At 46.8% G+C, this 16,934-nt stretch overlaps 2 protein-coding genes across 2 annotated transcripts in view; one reads left to right on the forward strand and one right to left on the reverse strand.

Annotated features, from left to right (window-relative positions):
* The window catches only part of LOC127461670 (M1-specific T cell receptor alpha chain-like), a 118,941-nt gene extending 108,629 nt beyond the window's left edge, over positions 1-10,312 (forward strand). Inside the window, exons 5-8 of the mRNA XM_051769693.1 lie at positions 6,973-7,236; positions 7,700-7,747; positions 8,808-8,914; positions 9,353-10,312. Coding sequence (XP_051625653.1) covers positions 6,973-7,236; positions 7,700-7,747; positions 8,808-8,914; positions 9,353-9,358 — 425 coding nt within the window. The 3' untranslated portion in view covers positions 9,359-10,312. The remainder of the gene's footprint in view (positions 1-6,972; positions 7,237-7,699; positions 7,748-8,807; positions 8,915-9,352) is intronic.
* A 4,063-nt stretch (positions 10,313-14,375) lies between these two features.
* Positions 14,376-16,462, reverse strand: DAD1 (defender against cell death 1). Its single transcript, XM_051769698.1, has 3 exons — positions 16,224-16,462; positions 15,119-15,269; positions 14,376-14,566 (listed from the first exon to the last, which is right to left on the reverse strand). Exons 1-2 carry the CDS (start codon positions 16,432-16,434, stop codon positions 15,139-15,141), a joined length of 342 nt encoding a protein of 113 aa, XP_051625658.1. The 5' UTR covers positions 16,435-16,462; the 3' UTR covers positions 14,376-14,566; positions 15,119-15,138.
* Positions 16,463-16,934: the final 472 nt, after the last annotated feature.

A 16,934-nucleotide genomic window follows, 5' to 3' on the forward strand; every position in this document is an offset into this window, starting at 1 on the left:
TTGTTCTTTTTATTGCCCCAAAAGATGTAACACACAATTGTAACCAGCAAATGAATGAATGAGTATTTTTTTAATTTGATCTCTGTGTTTCTGATCCTGATCATTTTTTAGTAGATTTATTTGGTACTTTAATGGTATCTTAAATCAGCATGTTTCATCATTGCTCCCTTAAGTTATCCCTGCTCTGCTGCCCTGGGTGTCAGTAAGCACTGAGAAAACCTGCCCACATTTTTGTAGAGGTTGACACCAGTGTGCCAATCAGGGATACCTGAAACTCACATTTGGAACTGGGACCCAACTTGTTGTTACCCCAAGTAAGTTTGAGCTTTCTCTTCCATATTAACACCAGGACTGGTGTTTATTGGGTGGGGGGAGTAGGGACTATGATGGAAGTATATTCTAACATCCTTTCATCTTCCCTTGACAAAAGCCAGCTGGACTAGAGATGTTGTCTTGGAATGCAAGGAGTGCTTGGCTGTGGTGTGGCAGTGACCCACTGCAGGAGAAAACAGCGAGAGAAGATGGTGATGTTGACACAGTTTTAATAGTCACGGCAGGGACTTGAAGCCTGAATTTTCCGAGTCTTAGCCTAAGAAAATATATCATGATCTTTTGGTTTTAAAACCCCAAAATAAAGTCCTCTTCCATATTTGTAACAACTACTGTTACAGTGTGAGCTGTCGGGAAGTACAAAGATTGCATTTGGAAGGGGAACCAAACTTCTTGTCATGCCTGGTTATTCTTATGGTAACTGGGGCTTCTTGTTGAGTGGGAAACTCAAAATACAGTACATTTTTGTTTGGAAGAGGGACCAGATTTAAAGTCAAGCCAAGTGTGTAAGATTTGGAGAAGGACAGGCTATCAAGGTGTAAAGGCAGGAGCAGTGTCCTCTGGTCAGTGTCTCTGAATAGCTCTGCCTTCATGGAGAATGAGCATAAACTCTTGACGAAGAGTAGAGAGAAGAGTGAAGGCCAAAAGAAAATGAATCCAAGATTCTTTCTCAGCAGGATGCTCGCGAAGGTCGAGCAGGGACACTGGGAATAGTGGGAAGTGAGTGAGCATCCTCAATGTCTCAGGTTAATGATGTTGGTCTATCATTAACTTCTGAGTCCTGTCAGACAGTAACAGTGTTTTGTCTTAGTCTGAGAGGGAAAAAAATCAGAGATACCTCTGGGTTCATATTCAAGTCTTAGTTTCACACTGAACTGTGAAGAAATGTCCCAGGTGACTTAGACTACAGTATTTGCAATGATTCAAACTGGGGGGTATGGAATACTGGAGCTGGGAGAAGCAGCACAAAGGTATGATCCCAAATAAGTTACCTAATTGAATGTATGCATTAAACAGACTGATTGGGAATGGATATCATTTCAGTGTGAACTAGACATGCCTGAAGCAATTCCACAAGAGTGAGATCAAAAGTTCTTCTGACTTTCTGATTTGAACAAAAAATTAACTTTTACCTGTTCTTAGAAAGGGATATCAGGCTGATTCTTTTGAGCTTTTTATTCATTAAACAAATGCGTTTTTTTTGTCTGGGGCTACATTAATAGTTAATCCCTAATTTAGAAAGTTTCTTTTATTTAGTTGAAATTTTTTGAATTGAGGATTGAACTAGATGAGCTTTAAAGCTTCCTTCAAACCCAAAACCATTCTATGATTCTAGGAATTTTTTTTTTAAGAAACTAAATCTCTGGCATATAAAGTTGAAAACTTGATCTGGCAATTAAAACTCAGTCTGATTTTGGAAGAAAAAGCACGGAAAAGTATCTTGTGAAAAAGACAGAGGTTCTCAGGAGGTTCATGAGCAGACATTTCAAGTCTTTTTGTTTCCAGGCAACTGTCTCATGGGTGGGTTAAGCCATCTCAATCACCTGGGACAGATTATACTAAATCTCTCCTATGGTTTGGGTAATGCATGAGTACATCTGTGCATGAACAGAAACAGGGTATTGCTTCCCAATGTGAAATTTAAGAAAAATCCATTTCATTTTTTTCTCAATGTCATGGTTGGGCTTCGTGAATGAAGATTAGGGAAAGGTCTCTACCCATGTTTGTCACAAGCACGCTGGTGGCTAAAAAGGCCAATATGAGACAGGCACGTCCAGTTGCAAAAGGCACAGCAGAAAGACTCCTTAGGTGGTAAATTCTGCAAGGCACAATTCTTTCTGCACTGTCTTTTCTCCTCAAGGGTGATCCTGCTGTGTTCTCAAAGGCATCAGCAGCGTTATAGATGGTGTGTCTCCAGACCTCCCAGATGGAGGCCAGAGTAGACCAGTTATGGTGATCAATATGGCCAAGGTTGTTTCAGAGGGTCCTTGTATCTCCTCTTTGGGGCTCCTCTCATGCAGCAGCCGGTGGCAAGTTCACCATAAAGCAAGATCTTAGGGAGGCGGTGGTTGGTCCTTCATCCTGGAGACGTGCCCTGCCCAGCGCAGCTGTGTTCTCAGCAACATGGCCTCAATACTTGTGACTGCTGCTTGTTCTAGAACAGATGTGTTGGTCACATCATCTGACCAGTGGATGTTTAGGATCGTACGGAGGCAGCACTGATGGAAGCGTTCCAGGAGTCGCAGGTGGTGGCTGTAGATGACCCATGATCTGAAACCATATAAGAGAGTAGACAGCACTATGGTTTTGTAAACACTGATCTTGGTACTTTTCTTCAAGTGTTTATTTCGCCAAACTCTTTTATGGAGTTTTCCAAAAGCACTGTATGCCTTTGCTAACCTGTTGTCTATCTCTCTGTCAATCTCACCATCCAAGGAGATGAGGCTGCCTAGGTAATTAAACTGCTGGACTGATTTGAGCTCTGATTGGCCAATGGTGATGTGGGGATGAAGGAAGACTTCCTGAGGTGCAGGTAGATAGAGAACTTCTGTTTTCTTTAAACTGACTTCCAGCCCAAAGAGCTCAGCAGCCTCAGCAAAGCAGGATGTTAAACGCTGCAGAGCTGCTTCTGTGTGGGCAACAAGGGCGGCGTCATCAGCATAAAGCAGCTCCTGGACAAGATGGTTTAAGGTCTTGGTGTGGGCCTTCAGTCGCCTTAGGTTGAAAAGGCTTCCATCAGTACGATGTCAGATGTAGATACCGTCCTGATCCTCGAGGTCTGCCATGGCCCTTTGGAGCATCCTGCTGGAAAAGATTGTGAATAGGGTTGGTGTAAGAACGCAGCCTTGTTTCACACTGTTCTTTATTAGAAAGGGCTCAGAAAGTGCATTGCCATATCTGACTTGGCCATGCTCATCCTCATGGAGCGAGATGATCATTTTGAGGAACTTGGGGGGACAATTGACATGTTCCAAAATCTGCCCTAGACCTTTCCTGCTCACAGTATCAAGAGCCTTGGTGAGGTCAACAAAGGTTACATAGGGACCTTTGTTCTGTTCCCTACACTTCTCTTGCAGTTGTCTGAGAACAAACACCATGTCTGTGGTACTCCTGTTGGCTCTGAAACCACATTGACTTTCAGGTAGAATTCCTTCTGCTATAGCGGGTATTAGTCTGTTTAAGAGTATTCTTACCAGGATTTTGCCAGCAATGGAGAGCAGAGTAATACCATGGTAATTTGAACAGTCTGATTTAATTCCTTTCTTCTTATATAGGGTGATGATGACTGCATCTCAAAGGTCTGACGGTAGTTCGCCTAGTTCCCAACAGCGTAGTAAGAACTTGTGAAATTTGTTATGGAGTGCTCAGTGTGAACACATGATAAAAGCCCCAGATTCATCCTGGTTTGGTACTAGAGAACTATTTAATCCGTTAAACACTTGATATCTCTTCACCTACTGGGTATCTTCCTCTATTAATACACTGTTAGTTTTAGTTTAGCTAGAAATCTTTCCCTTAAATGCTTTGTCAGAGAGGTTCTGGACAGTTTAGGTAGTTTGAATTCTCCAAGAATAATTACAGAGGCAATAAAAAGAACATTTTTTGGCTGGAGATCAGAATTATGCCTGAAGTCTGTCACCGAAGGAGTATATTCACATTTGCAAATGGTGAATTTCTGCACAGAGTCTCTGTACTCTGGGTGACTTGGCTAATGCTGGACTAGGACCTGGCTTCTGTTACCTGAGAGTCTCCAGACAAGAGCATTGAAAGTTAAGAGAAGGGTTCAGGTCTTATCTAAGTTCATCTAGTCTTGCTGTAGCCATCCCAGCATCCATGCAGGGCTGGCAGACCTCACAGAGGACCTTTTGGAACCTGCATTGGGGGACAGATGGGGAACATCACTAAAGTGCTTGTTAATTCATTGGAGTTGCTCCTCTGGGGTCAAGATCAGCCTGTATGAGTGTGTGAGGGGGTGCAGATGTCCCTGGAATTGGGCATAGTTCCAGGTTGATTCAAGCTGTGGAATATCATGTCTCAGACTAAGAAATGGTAAGAGCATCAAAGACCTCTGTCACACCAGTTCCAGAGTGACCAGAGATTCAGAGGGTTTGCCTTAGGGGGAATGGAGAATGAGATCATTCTCTGTGCAATACAAACTGGGTATTAAACCAGTTCAGGATTTCTACTGAAGCTTGTTTAAGGGAAAAAAATAAAAAAAGGCAGAGGTCTCAGTCTGATATTGGAACAGGGTTCTACTGCTCTCTCCATGAAATCAGCCTCGGAGTTAGCTTTCTCTGTAAACTGGGCAGGAATAGCATTCCAACAGCTCCTGTTCTTCCATCTGGAAAATATGCTTCAGGAAAAATGAAATTAGGTAATGTGGACAGCTCAGAGTAACATGAATCACTTCCCAATCTTTCCTGTAAATAAAGTTCATAAATGCGCAGCATCTCCAGCACATCCACCAGCTCATTAAGACAGAATAACAGGTCACAGTGCCATGGTTATAGTAGTCGGTATTTACCAAAACTATCTGCAAGCTTTCATAAAGGTGTGCAGATACATAAAAGAACTTATCAGTACTAGAAACAGCACCAGAGCAAGAGCAGCCCCACTCTGAGTAAGATCGAGAAATGAATATTTTGCAAAACAGGTACTGCCGAAGCTTCTTGTGAAAAACAGACTATTGTTTTATCTGCTTGAGATCAAAGCATTGCACGGATTGAAAGGGAGAAAACTACCCTAATTTGGAGAGATGTGTAGCTGTTCAGAAAGCACAGTGCTCATGATGAGAGAGAAAAAGAACAGCTCTAGAAATTCCTCCTCTTCTCTTTTGTTTCCATGCACCCCAGGGGAGTGATGTACCCTGGTTCCTCTGTATTTCATACAAGGATCTATCACCAAACTTTTTACCTGCACCTGTCTTTCTCTCCCTAAAAAACAATCACTGAAATTTCCAAAACGAAACTGGGAGTATGCGAGGTGGGAAGCGGGGCTGAGGGAGTCAGAGCACACATTGCACTGTATTTCTTCATAGTTTGGAAAGAGTCTCATCAGGTTCTTCAAAGCCAGGGCAAAGTGAGGACAGATGAACTGTAATTTAGAAGAAGGGCCAGAGAATGAACCACTGGGCTTTGTGGATTAGTTTTTTTCTGATGTCATCCTAATAGAGAACTACGGCTGTTTCTCTATGGTGCTGACAGCTGGCAACCGAACAGATGAAGAGCATTTATCTGAGTGATAGATTTTGAGACAGTTTCTAGAAGCCAAGATTTATTCCAAACCTCTCATATGGGAAGAAATTAAGAATTCTTCATCTAGGAGTTAAGCAGTCTTCAGCATTTCTACAATATTTGTCAGTTAGGTATATGAACAGGGAGAAAGCAAAGGTTAATCTAAACTCTCAATCCCACACAATAACACTTTATCAGTTTAAAAACGCGAACTGAAGCTCTGGTTCAAACTTGTGAGGGCCAATGGAAAATACAGTCAGAGGGTTGCTGAGAGCCCCAAATCTTGGCTGCAGTATGTCTCTAATGATACTTCATTTAGTCATCATGAGAGCACTGCAACATCCATAACATTTTATTGTTAGCTGTGAGTAAAGGTTTAGGAAAGTACCTTCTCATAGAATCAGATGAAATGCTTAGAATACAAGTTTACAGAGCTGAATGTGCAAAAAAGAGTTTAACTGGAGGTTGTGTTTTTATGTGTGGAAAATCCCAGTCTGACTGACTTGCTAGCAGAGTTTGAAGCAAGAAAACAGTAATGAACATGAAGTGTCTTATATCTGCAGCCTTTAGTTCCTCAACCCCCCCTTCTGCAGCGTAAAATTTAGGAAAAAAACCTGACACTGAGCTGTCAAGTGGTGGAACATGATGAAACATTTTTTTGCTTCATTCACCTCTCCCTGAATGCAGCCACGTGCTCCTGCTTTTCAGTGGCTTCTCTACCTTTCTGCTGTAGGAGCACCATTAGTGACACTCATGGTAAATGACTGAGATCTATTTAGGTTTAGTGGTTTATCCACTGCCCCTCAGGACATGGGGAGAAGTGGGATTTCACTGGTGGATTTGACTAAACCTTTGCAGAACAGGCTGAATGGCCCAGGGCTGCTCAGCTCTCTCCAGACACATTACATGTCATAGCAGTGAAGAAAGAATCACAGAATCACAGGATGGTTTGGGCTGGGAGGGACCTTAAAGACCAGGTTCCAACCATGGGCAGGGACACCTTGCACTAGCCCAGGTTGCTCAGGTGCCCTCTCACCTGTTGTACACATTCCTGAGTGCACCCAGGCTGCAGAGCAGAGTTGAGGAGTTGTTCCAGAGAGGAATGGCCAGGTTAGATGTGAACATCCAGAGTGTGGATGTCCATGAGTGCCTTTTGAGGTGCTCCAGGGGCCCTGCCTGAACACTCTCTGTGTCTCCCATACAATCTAAGTCAACAGAAGTAGCTCCTGCATCATCTGCAGTAGAAGCTTTGGTTCTCTAAAGGTGTCCTAGCACAAGATCCCTATGATCAGGCAACTTCCCACTGGAGTAATGGAAGAACCTGCATTTTTAAGGGTCTGTATGTTAAGACTAAAGGAACTGTGAATGTGTACTCTCATCTAATGACTCTCATTTTCTCTACTTTCAGAAGGTCCTCTGTCTCCTTCAGCCTACAGACTGACCTCTAAAGATGATGAGGATTTGGAAATGTGCCTAATCACAGATTACTCTCCTGAAAAAGTCACTTTTTACACTGCTGAGAAGGCCACATCTGCTGTTGTGGAGGTGGCAACAGCTGAGAACAGCGCGGAATCGAGCTACCTGTCAACCTACTGGGCCAGGAGAGATGAAATGCAGTGTGGTGCCAGTCATGTGGGCTTTGGAGAACTGGAGGGCGAGGACCCTGAAAGTGGTAATGGCATTGCTGTGGGGGGTGTGCAGGGTCAGAGGTGCTCTGGGCTCTGTGCTGTTCATGTGAGCAGGACTGGTTCACATCTCCCAGCAATGCAGGCAACGCTCCATTAACTCCCACAGTCCAGAGGAATATTGCCTTGTTGCCCCTCTTTTCTTTCTCCTTCCTCTTTGGTGGAAACAAGATTAAGGGTCAGTAGATTGGTACAGTCACAGCAGAGAGATCTTAAAAACACTTTGGGGAGGAGTGTGGAAGGAAAGCTTGACATTCCTTTGCCCAGTGGGACCCTGAAGTTTAATTACATCATATTTTATACTTGCCCTGAAAACAGCAGAAAAGAGTATTTATGGAAGGTTTCAATGGCCAGAAACTCTAATTTATCCCTTCTAAGCAGAGATATCATTATGAGCTTCTGAATAAGTCCATTTCTGTTATTAATTAAATTTGTCTTTACTCTTTGCAGGTGCCAGCACTGTCTGTGTTACAGGGCTGTCCCTACACTTCAGGACAGGTATGTACACAGCATTTTAGTAGTAAAGATTGGCCTGATTAAAGGAAATATTTTCCCAAATTTTTGCAGATATTTCCTGCTTGCAGAATTGTTGTTGGACCAAAAAGTTCAGACTGGAAATTTCCCAAAGGGCCCCACAGGCTTTAAACACCAAGGCTAGGAGTCCTGGGGTAAATGTGGCCTTCCAGATCCAAGCTGGTAATTTTATGCAACCAGTGTAGCCAGTGTTCACATGCTCCTGCAATGACTCACCAAATAGCTACTGCCCATCACTGGGGGACTTCAGGTTCTGATATGAGTCAGCCTCACTGTCTGCTGCCTTTCAGACTTCAGAAGACTTGGGTTTATTTTGGGGTGCACAAACACCTAATGAACCAATAGCTAAGCAGGTGGTTTTTGCTGTGTGTGCTCAGGGATGCACTAAAGCTATGGTGCATCTGAGCAAGCTGAGCTCCAGCTCAGGGCTGGGGGGTGTATGAGTAGTGCTGCAGCCCAAGGACTGCTCTTCCTGCCGGTTCAAAGGAGCTGAGCCTGCCACTGAGCTTGCCCTGCTCACAGAACAGCTGTGCTTTTGCAAATCTTTCCAAAACACCATTTCAGGGAAATACTCATCAGTAAATGTGCTGATTTGATCAGCCTTTCAGAGAGAGGTTTTCGATGATAAACATCAAATGTGTTTTTGATGATGGCTCTCTGCTTCTCCAGAATAGAACAATGTATTTTCAAACTTCAGATTAATAGAAAATCCAAATACAATTTTGTTCTATGAATAAAATTTAGATTTGTTTTCCCCCTGCCCATCTTTAAAAAAATTTAGAGAAAGGGAGGAGGGACACCTCCAGCATCCTGAGTTCATAATACACAGTATTTAGATGGTTGGCAGACTTGCACATCAGATAATTAAGTGGTTATTGAATGGCAGAAATAAAAGTCCATCAGTCCTGCTCCCTGTCCCACCAGTTGATTCCATCTGAGTAGCCTCATTAGGAAGTGTTTTAATCTGTCTGGAATGAGGATGTCTCAGTGCTCTTGTGACTCTCATTTTCTGATGCTTTTCCAGACGAACACCTGAACACACTGTCTTTATCACAGCTGGGCCTGAAAATAATTTTAATGAAAGGATTAATTTTTAATGTGGTGATGACAATGCTCCTGTGGAAAAAAGAAGTGAGTATGGATGGGGAGTCTGAAATCATCTGTCAGAAAATATCTGGATCAGTTCATCAGTTATGAATCTTCCTTCACTCTGGAACATCTGTTTATGCAGTCTATCCATACACCTTTTGTCTATCAACAGTAAAACTCATCCACTTCTCTGGCCAGACCATTTTCACCCACCTCTCAAGTACCTTTCCTTGTCCATATGCAATTTTTTTTTGTTTCAAGACATCTCTCCCTTTTATTTCTACATCATCCCTTCCCTTACCTGCATTCATCTGTCAGATTTATCCCCTGACCAGTCTCCAGATGAGAGACTTCAATATAAGACCTTAATATATTTGCTTTGGTCCAGTGTCTCTTTCTTCTCTTTCTCTTGCCTGGTCACTTCAGCAGCTGTGACTGTAACCCAAATAATGATTTAACATACCTTTATTTTTGTCGCAGAATTGAAAGTAACCGGATGGTGCAGTCAAAAAAATCTCCTGAGGAATCTTTGAGAGACCATTGAGAGCAAGAGTGAACACAGGAATATTCCTGATGCAAGGAACATCTCTTGTTGTTCTTATATATCACACCAACCATTCTATTCTAAATTGCTTTGTTTGCATTGCTACAAAATTACTCAAAACTAAGCTTAAAATTTGCAGCTTTCTGCCCCCCCGAATGGTTCATTCACCTCTTCTGCAGGCAGCAGACATTGGTATAAATATAGATTGCCAAACATCACTGTTACTTGCACTAAAATGACAATTTCTGCCTGGAGCAGTGCTGTTTGTTGAAAACTGTGAGCTAAATATCACCTGAATGTGAATTTTTCCTATTTTGGTAGATTCAGGATATGCACGTCTCTTAGGGTGCACCCCCTAGCCACCTTTTCATATACAAGTAAAACAATTTGAAAAGCAAAGGGAGACTTTCTCAGGATGCTGTGCATCATGTCCTGCTATCCTTTGCTCGATCAGAGCAAGAAATCCCTTATTTCCCCTAAAGGATGTGCTGCTATGTGTCCCAGAAGTCCTAAATTCAGTGAAATTGTCACCTCACTATCACAGATAAAAAAAAAATAATAAAAAATTATTACTTTCTGAAGTCTATCTGGCCTTACTATTTCCTGAATTTAAACCAGCTTCAGATTTGGCTTTGTATTCAGTAAAAATACAAACCCCCTTTGTTCTTTTTGTTTAGGTCTAACAACCTGAGGTTTCCTAACTTCTTTTTATAACCATTGCATAAAAATATACTGTAATATTTACCTGTCCACATGTGCCCACCTTTGGACAGTGCATGCCTGTGACATTCACATGCCGCTAATGCATGAACTGTACTGGCACCCACACCGTGTTTTGGCATTTCTTTAGGCCTTTGGCTGTTATTAAACAATTCTTACCAAAATGAGAAACTTGTTTGTCTGTTATATTTGTTGTTTGAGGAATTGCTTCAGCCTTCAGCTGGGCTTTAGGAACGAGCCTGGCCTTTGGGGTGAAGGAGGGAAGGGGTTGGATTCACCACGGAGGGTGGGAAGAGCTACAAATTCCCTCTCCAGGACGTCTGTGCTCTGTCCACGTGAGAAGAGCGTGGCTGGGGAAGGAGGGGAGCAGGGGAGCTCTTCTCCAAGCACAGACTCTGTGCTAGTAAAACATGCTTGGCCAGTGAGAGGACTAGTCATGGGTCCAGGTTGCCTGCTGCTGTGGGGGACACAGGAGCCTGAAGTGTCTTATCTCTAACTGTTTTCCCACTTCTGAGTGTCACTGCAGGACAAGGCAGCTACTTTGCAGTGGTGACACCAACCGACCGCCCTCTGCCTCCAGGTTCCATCTGTCCATGGCAAGACTGGAAAAGAATTTTTCTCCTTTTGTGGCATCAATTTCTCCATCTTCTTCTGAAGCCCCAGAAATTCCTCTGGAGGGAGGAATGAGAAGTGTGCTCTGACAGAAACACAAGCTTGAGCCTTGCTCGTACCTTACACTGGTGCCCAAAGTGAGTGGTGGGAAAAGCCTCGCTGGACTCGTGGGGGTGATTCCCCCTCATAGGGTATTTCTCAACCTGCTGGATTCACAGCCTTCACATGGGGCTGATTTCATAAAGGCTCATGATTCAAACGCTTTTAGCCAAAAGTCCTGGTGCTCCATGTGGGAGGACCATGCCAGGATCTGACCCTGCAGTGCTGAGCAGCAACATGACAGTGTCTCACTGGTCTCTTGCCATGGTCACCATTTATCATAGTGACCATCCCTGACCATTTAGGAGGTGGCCTATCACAGGGTGACAAAGTTACTGACCCCTCCTGCCAAGGAACAACTTTAACTTTTCTGTGTCTATTGCCCTGATTATTTTATAGTACAGATGTTCAGGGATTTGTTCTCTTGTCTCTCCCTTGACGTAACAGTCACTCTGGTATCTCTCCAGATGTAGGAAGCCTGTGGCTCCTTAAGTGCTGGATTCCAGGTAGCTCTTGGAGCTTACACTCTGCTCATGATGAGATCTGCCAAATCACCAGGAAGCAGCTTGAAGAAGCTGCTTAAACGATATTTGAACTATAAAGCAAGTAACTGAATTTCACAAATTTCCAACTGATTAACCTCATCCAAGCAACTTTCAGAGATGTGGGAGAAAACTTCCCATACTCATTTACTTTTAGCATCACTTTTTAAATCTTAATTTTTTTATGTTGCACTTCAAACCTACTCCCAGCTGTAAGGGCAAAGGTTAAGGACTGTGCTGCCTTTGTTTCTACATCTCAGTCTTTCTTCCAGGTTAAACGACCCCAGTGACAGGATTTTCCAAGTGGGGGATGAGTTAAATATTTTGACTAATGTGGCTCTGGGCATGTGACCTGCAAAACACTAAATTTGCAGGTCTAGTTCAAAGACACTTCGAGATATCAGGCTGGCAATCTCCCAACCACCACAATGTGCCCCTGTCCCCTTTGTGCTTTCTTGTTTATTTTGAGAAATAAAAACCGCAGAGCAAAGTGAAGGCAGGAAATAATACAGCAGGACAGGAGGTGGAAAGTGGCTCATGGGCCAGGTGAGGCAGGAAGAGGCCACAGCACCAGTTCCATGACGTCACAATCAAGATCTGGGTCACCTTTTGATGCTCATCTACACCTGACCACAGAAACCACTTCCTCTGGAAAGTGGAGCACAAATGGGGGTGGAGGTGCAGGGCTGGGGTGGCACATGGCAGGAAGGGGGAGAAGCTGTGGAAAGGAAAAGAACAGCAGACGTTAGACCACAAGCCAAAGTGGAATGAGGTTAGTATATCCTTCCCTCCCACCTCCTCACCACAGCCTGCACTTGGGGAGGGTGGGGGAGTTGTTTTGGTTATAGCAGGAAGGACTGAGCTATGAATAGAGTGGGCAGGGAAAGGAGGGGAGAAAATGCATTATAAAGTGTGGTGGGTGGTGGGGAAAGATCTTAGAATTGTGTCAGATTTCTGAATTTGAATTGCTGATAGATCTCTATACAGACCCTCTATACAGACTGAATCCATACAGAAAAATCCTTCCACTTCTCCTGATCCAGAGGAGAAGGGAGGATGAACGGCCAGGCCAGAGTCCTGTCACACTGGCAGGGAAGATGTTGCATGGTCCATCTCCAGCACCCTCTCCCCTATACCAGCTCGTGTCCCCCAAACCTGCCTATGGGTAGATGAATTTGAACATTTTCTAAGGGTTTTGTTGGAGGAAATACCTTGCCCAACATTTGTCATCTCTCACCAAACAAGGCCCTGTGCACAAACCAGCCTCTCTTCTTATCCTTCTCCTTGTGTGACCAGGAACCCGAGCACAGACTTTATGAGGAGCAGGGCTTGAAGGTATTGATGGATTTGTTGAAGCTTATTCCAATGTGGGAATAGTTTTGATAGGACCCAAATTGATCAGAGAATCACAGAACACCAGATTTGTTTGGGTTGGAAGAGACATGAAAGCTCATCTCGTTCCACCGCGTGCCATGTGCAGGGACATCTTCCACTAGACCAGGTTGCTCCAAGCCCTGGCCAATTTGGCCTTGGACACTTCCAGGGATGAGGCAGCCACAGTTTCTCTGGGCAACCTGTGCCAGGGCCTCCCCAACCTCACAGGGAAGAATTCCATCCCAATATCCCATCTAACCCTGCCCCCTGGAAGTTTGAAGCCATTCCTCCTTGTCCTGTCACTACACAACCTTGTGAAAAGTCCCCCTGCAATTCTACCCTCCCTCAAGAATTCTGCTTGAGTTACAGGCTGGGGGAAGAGGGACTCGAGAGGTGTTCTGCAGAAAAGACACCTGGAGGTGCTGGTTGACAGCTCGCTCAATATGAGCCAACAGCGTGCCCAGGTGGCCAGGAATGCACACGGCATCCTGGCCTGTATCCAGAATAGTGTGGCAGCAGGACCAGGGAAGTGATCCTTTCCCTGTACCTGGCACTGGTGAGGCCACACCTCGAGTGCTGTGTTCAGTTCTGGGCCCCTCACTTAAAAAAGGACATTGAGGGGCTGCAGTGTGTCCAGAGAAGGGCAACAAGGCTCATGAAAAACATGCCTTATGAGGGATGGCTGAGGGGGTTGGGCTTGTTTAGTCTGAGGAACTCATCGCTTTCACAAACACCTGAGAAGAGGGTGGGGTCAGTCTCTTCTCCCGTGCCTGCAGTGAGAAGACATGGGGAAATGGCCTCAAACTGAGCCAGGGGAGATTCAGATTAGATATTAGAAGAAAATGCTTTCACTGTTAGGGTGGTCAGGCATTGGAATAGGTTGCCCAGGGAGGTGGTGGAGTCACCATTCCTGGGGGTGTTCAAGAGGTGCCTGGATCTGGTGCTGGGTGATGGTTTAGGGGTTACAGTGGGTGGAGGGTTGGACTGGATGACTTCGAAGGTATTTTCCAACCTTGATGATTCTGTGATTCTAAATCTGAGGGGGGAGCTTCTTCCCTCAGAGGAGCTTCAGTGCAGCTCAGAGGCCCTGACAGCTTGGCAGCCCCTTCCAACATGCTTGTGTTCATCAGTACATCAGAGTGCAGGGACCCCGACACCGTGGCAGGGTGGTTGTAACAACTCACAAGCCTTAGTGGGGCTCTAAGTCCACCTGGGACATCCACACATGATCCATGTGCCTCTAAGGGATGTGGGAGGACCTGTGGGAAGGTGGGTACACCTGGGGACATGCTGGAGAACACCCACCAGCTCCTTCCCTTCATGACCATTCACCACAGCCTAACCCGAATTTTTCACAGCTTTGAAGCCCAGGGGCACATTGGCAACAGACTCTGTAAGATAAAGGTGCAGGAAAAAGGGAGATGAAAAGGGTGGATGACAACTGAGTTTTCATGACAACTTGTTTCCTGCTTCCCTCCAAAACTGGGGCACAGAAAAAAAAGTCTGTTGGGTAGAAAGGGAGAGAGAGGTGTACAATCAGGGAGTCATGCCTGAGAGGGAGAGAACTTGGGTGCAGGAGAAGCTCTGTATTTGTCACCAACAGGGAAAAGGCTGCAGTGTCACACAGGGTTTTATTGATGGAAAGGATTACAGGTACATAATGAGGCTGCAGACCCCTCCATAGGACACTGTGGGGAAAAACCTGAGTCCCTTCCTCCACCAAGGCAGAAGGTGAGAGTCTGCTGGGGAACTGCACTTCCCTATGCCAGGCTTTGCCATCAGAGCTCAGGAGCAATTCAAGACCTGGAAAGAGAGAAGGCAACAGGAGCAATGTTACTGCTAAGGGGGAGGAAATTCCTCCAAGCTCCTGTGATCCTGTGGCCCCTTGCAATAGTAACAACAGGGCATGTCCTCCACTTCCCAACCCAACTGTCCCTGTCCCAAACTGCCTCATCTGTGGAGGAACTTGCAGACTTGGACCCCAGCCACACCATGGCCTCCAGAAAGGACAACCCTCACAAATGGAGGAAACTCCCCCAGGAGTTCCAGCTCCCAAAGCCCCTCCTGCAAAGAAGAATGAGGAATATCTCTCATAAGAGAGGAATGTGGGTAGGTTTCTCTAACACTCCTAGTTAAATGCCCTATCAAATGATACAAAAGCCAAAAAATACATGCTCAAAAGCAGAAAGCTGTAAATCCTCACCCTGTGCCAACCCAGAGAACAACAGCCCGGCTGTGCTTGGCCCAGAGGCAGCCGGGAGTCGGGAGGACTCCTGGATTCACTCTGGTTCTAGTTCTCCCCCAGAAACACTGATGCCCTGTGGTTGCCCCTTTTGAGATCCCATGGATCAGTACCTAGCAGCCTCTCCCAGAGCTCAGCCAACGAAGTTGATGACGACGAGGTGGAGGATGGTGTTGGCAAAGAGGAAATCGGCGAACGCCCGCTCTGGGGAGATGCCCTGGAACTCGCCCTTGTTCTGGGGGTTGATCTGGATCCGGAGGCAAACTGCAGAGCAGAGAGAGAGAATGAGAGATTAGTGAGCACAGAAAGAGGTTCTCGTGGGAAGCACAGCCTTCCTGGGGCAGCCCAGTCCAGGTACTGTTCCACCAGTGAAAAGTTACTCCGTCGTTACTACAGATGAGGAGGACACGGGTAGGGGATTTGCATAGGGTTGTCATGGAGTCAGTGCTCCCACAGCACCACACGCACACACCACAGGGGTGCCCAACAGAGTCCGGAGAGGAACAGGCTCAGAGCAGGATGAGACTCACACAGAAGTGTAGATATTCTTATATCCTCTACTGGGTGTGTTAGAAACACAGAATCACAGGATGGTTTGGGTTGGAGGGGACATGAAAGCTTATCCAGTTCCACCACTTTCCATGGGCAGGGACACCTTCCACTTTCCCGGGTTGCTCCAAGTCCTGTCCAGTCTGGCCTTGGACACTTCCAGGGATGAGGCAGCCAGAGCTTCTCTGGGCAACCTGTGCCAGGGCCTCCCCACCCTCACGGGGAAGAATTCCGTCCCAATATCCCATCTAAGCCTGCCCTATGTCGGTGGGAAGCCATTCCCCCTTGTCCTGTCCCTCCAGGCCCTTGTCCCAAGTCCCTCTCCAGCGTTCCTGGAGCCTCTTTAAGCACTAGAAGGGGCTCCAAGGTCTCCCCGGCGAACACCCCAGGTGAACACCCCAGCTCCCCCAGCCCGTTAGTCCCTGCGCTGGGGGGGCTGCAGAGGAACAGGGTGGGTTTGGGGATACTTTGGGAGAGCAGCGCCTGCAGCTGACCCTGCTGGAGCCTGCGATGATCCCGGGAGGAACAAGGATCGGGGCTGGCCCCAAGAAGCCCCTGCCCGCCCGGGGTGCTGGAGGTGCCGAGGGGCCCCGGTGGGTCCCTGTGGCTGCCCAGGGACCCCCGCCGGGTTCCGAGGCTCCCTCGCCGCCTGCAGGGCCCGGCACTGACCGCCCAGGATGAAGCTGCCGACGGCGGAGATGAAGCCGCTGAGGAAGGAGTTGAAGGGGAAGGTGCCGACGCCAAGGCAGTATCCGAACTGCAGCGCGCCCGTGAGCAGCACGTAGAGCAGGAAGGCGTCCAGCGCCTTGAGGCGCCCGGCGGTGCCGCCGCCGTACTCGGACAGGAACCGCCGCGCCACGGCCCGCACCGACCCCGCCATGGCCGCGCCGCGCACTGCGCACGCGCGGCAGCGGAACTGCGCCTCCGACTGACGTGGCGGGGCAGCAACGGGGTCACGCGTCTCGGACCGCGCATGCGCCGAAGGTTACGTGCAGTCCGCGCCCCCGCAGCTTGTCAAAAGCCAATCAGAGCCTAGAGCCGCCTGTTGCCAGGCAGATTAGAGAGCATCTCCGCCCAGGAGCCAATTAGCGCCGAGCTCCGCCTATTGCCAGGCGGATTACAGCGCCCTCACCCGCGTCCCAGTCCCTGCGTACTGGGAACGGCGGATCCTGTTGGGAGACGCTCTGGCCGAGGGAAGGGGAGGCCCAGCGGGTGCATGGGAGTTTGCTGCAGGAGGACTGTCCCGGTTCTCCCAAGAGGAGCCAAAATCCTGTCGTCCCGCTCGGAGCTGGGGAAAGGCAAACCACCGCTTTCATTACTGTTGGTTAAAAACCGTCACGACGCGGAGCCTGAAGGGGGAGCAAAACGATTCTGCTCTGG

Source organism: Manacus candei, unplaced genomic scaffold (genome assembly GCF_025592945.1).
Source record: "Manacus candei isolate 608988 ecotype Guabito, Panama unplaced genomic scaffold, ASM2559294v1 h1tg000112l, whole genome shotgun sequence".
Lineage (NCBI taxonomy): Eukaryota > Metazoa > Chordata > Aves > Passeriformes > Pipridae > Manacus > Manacus candei.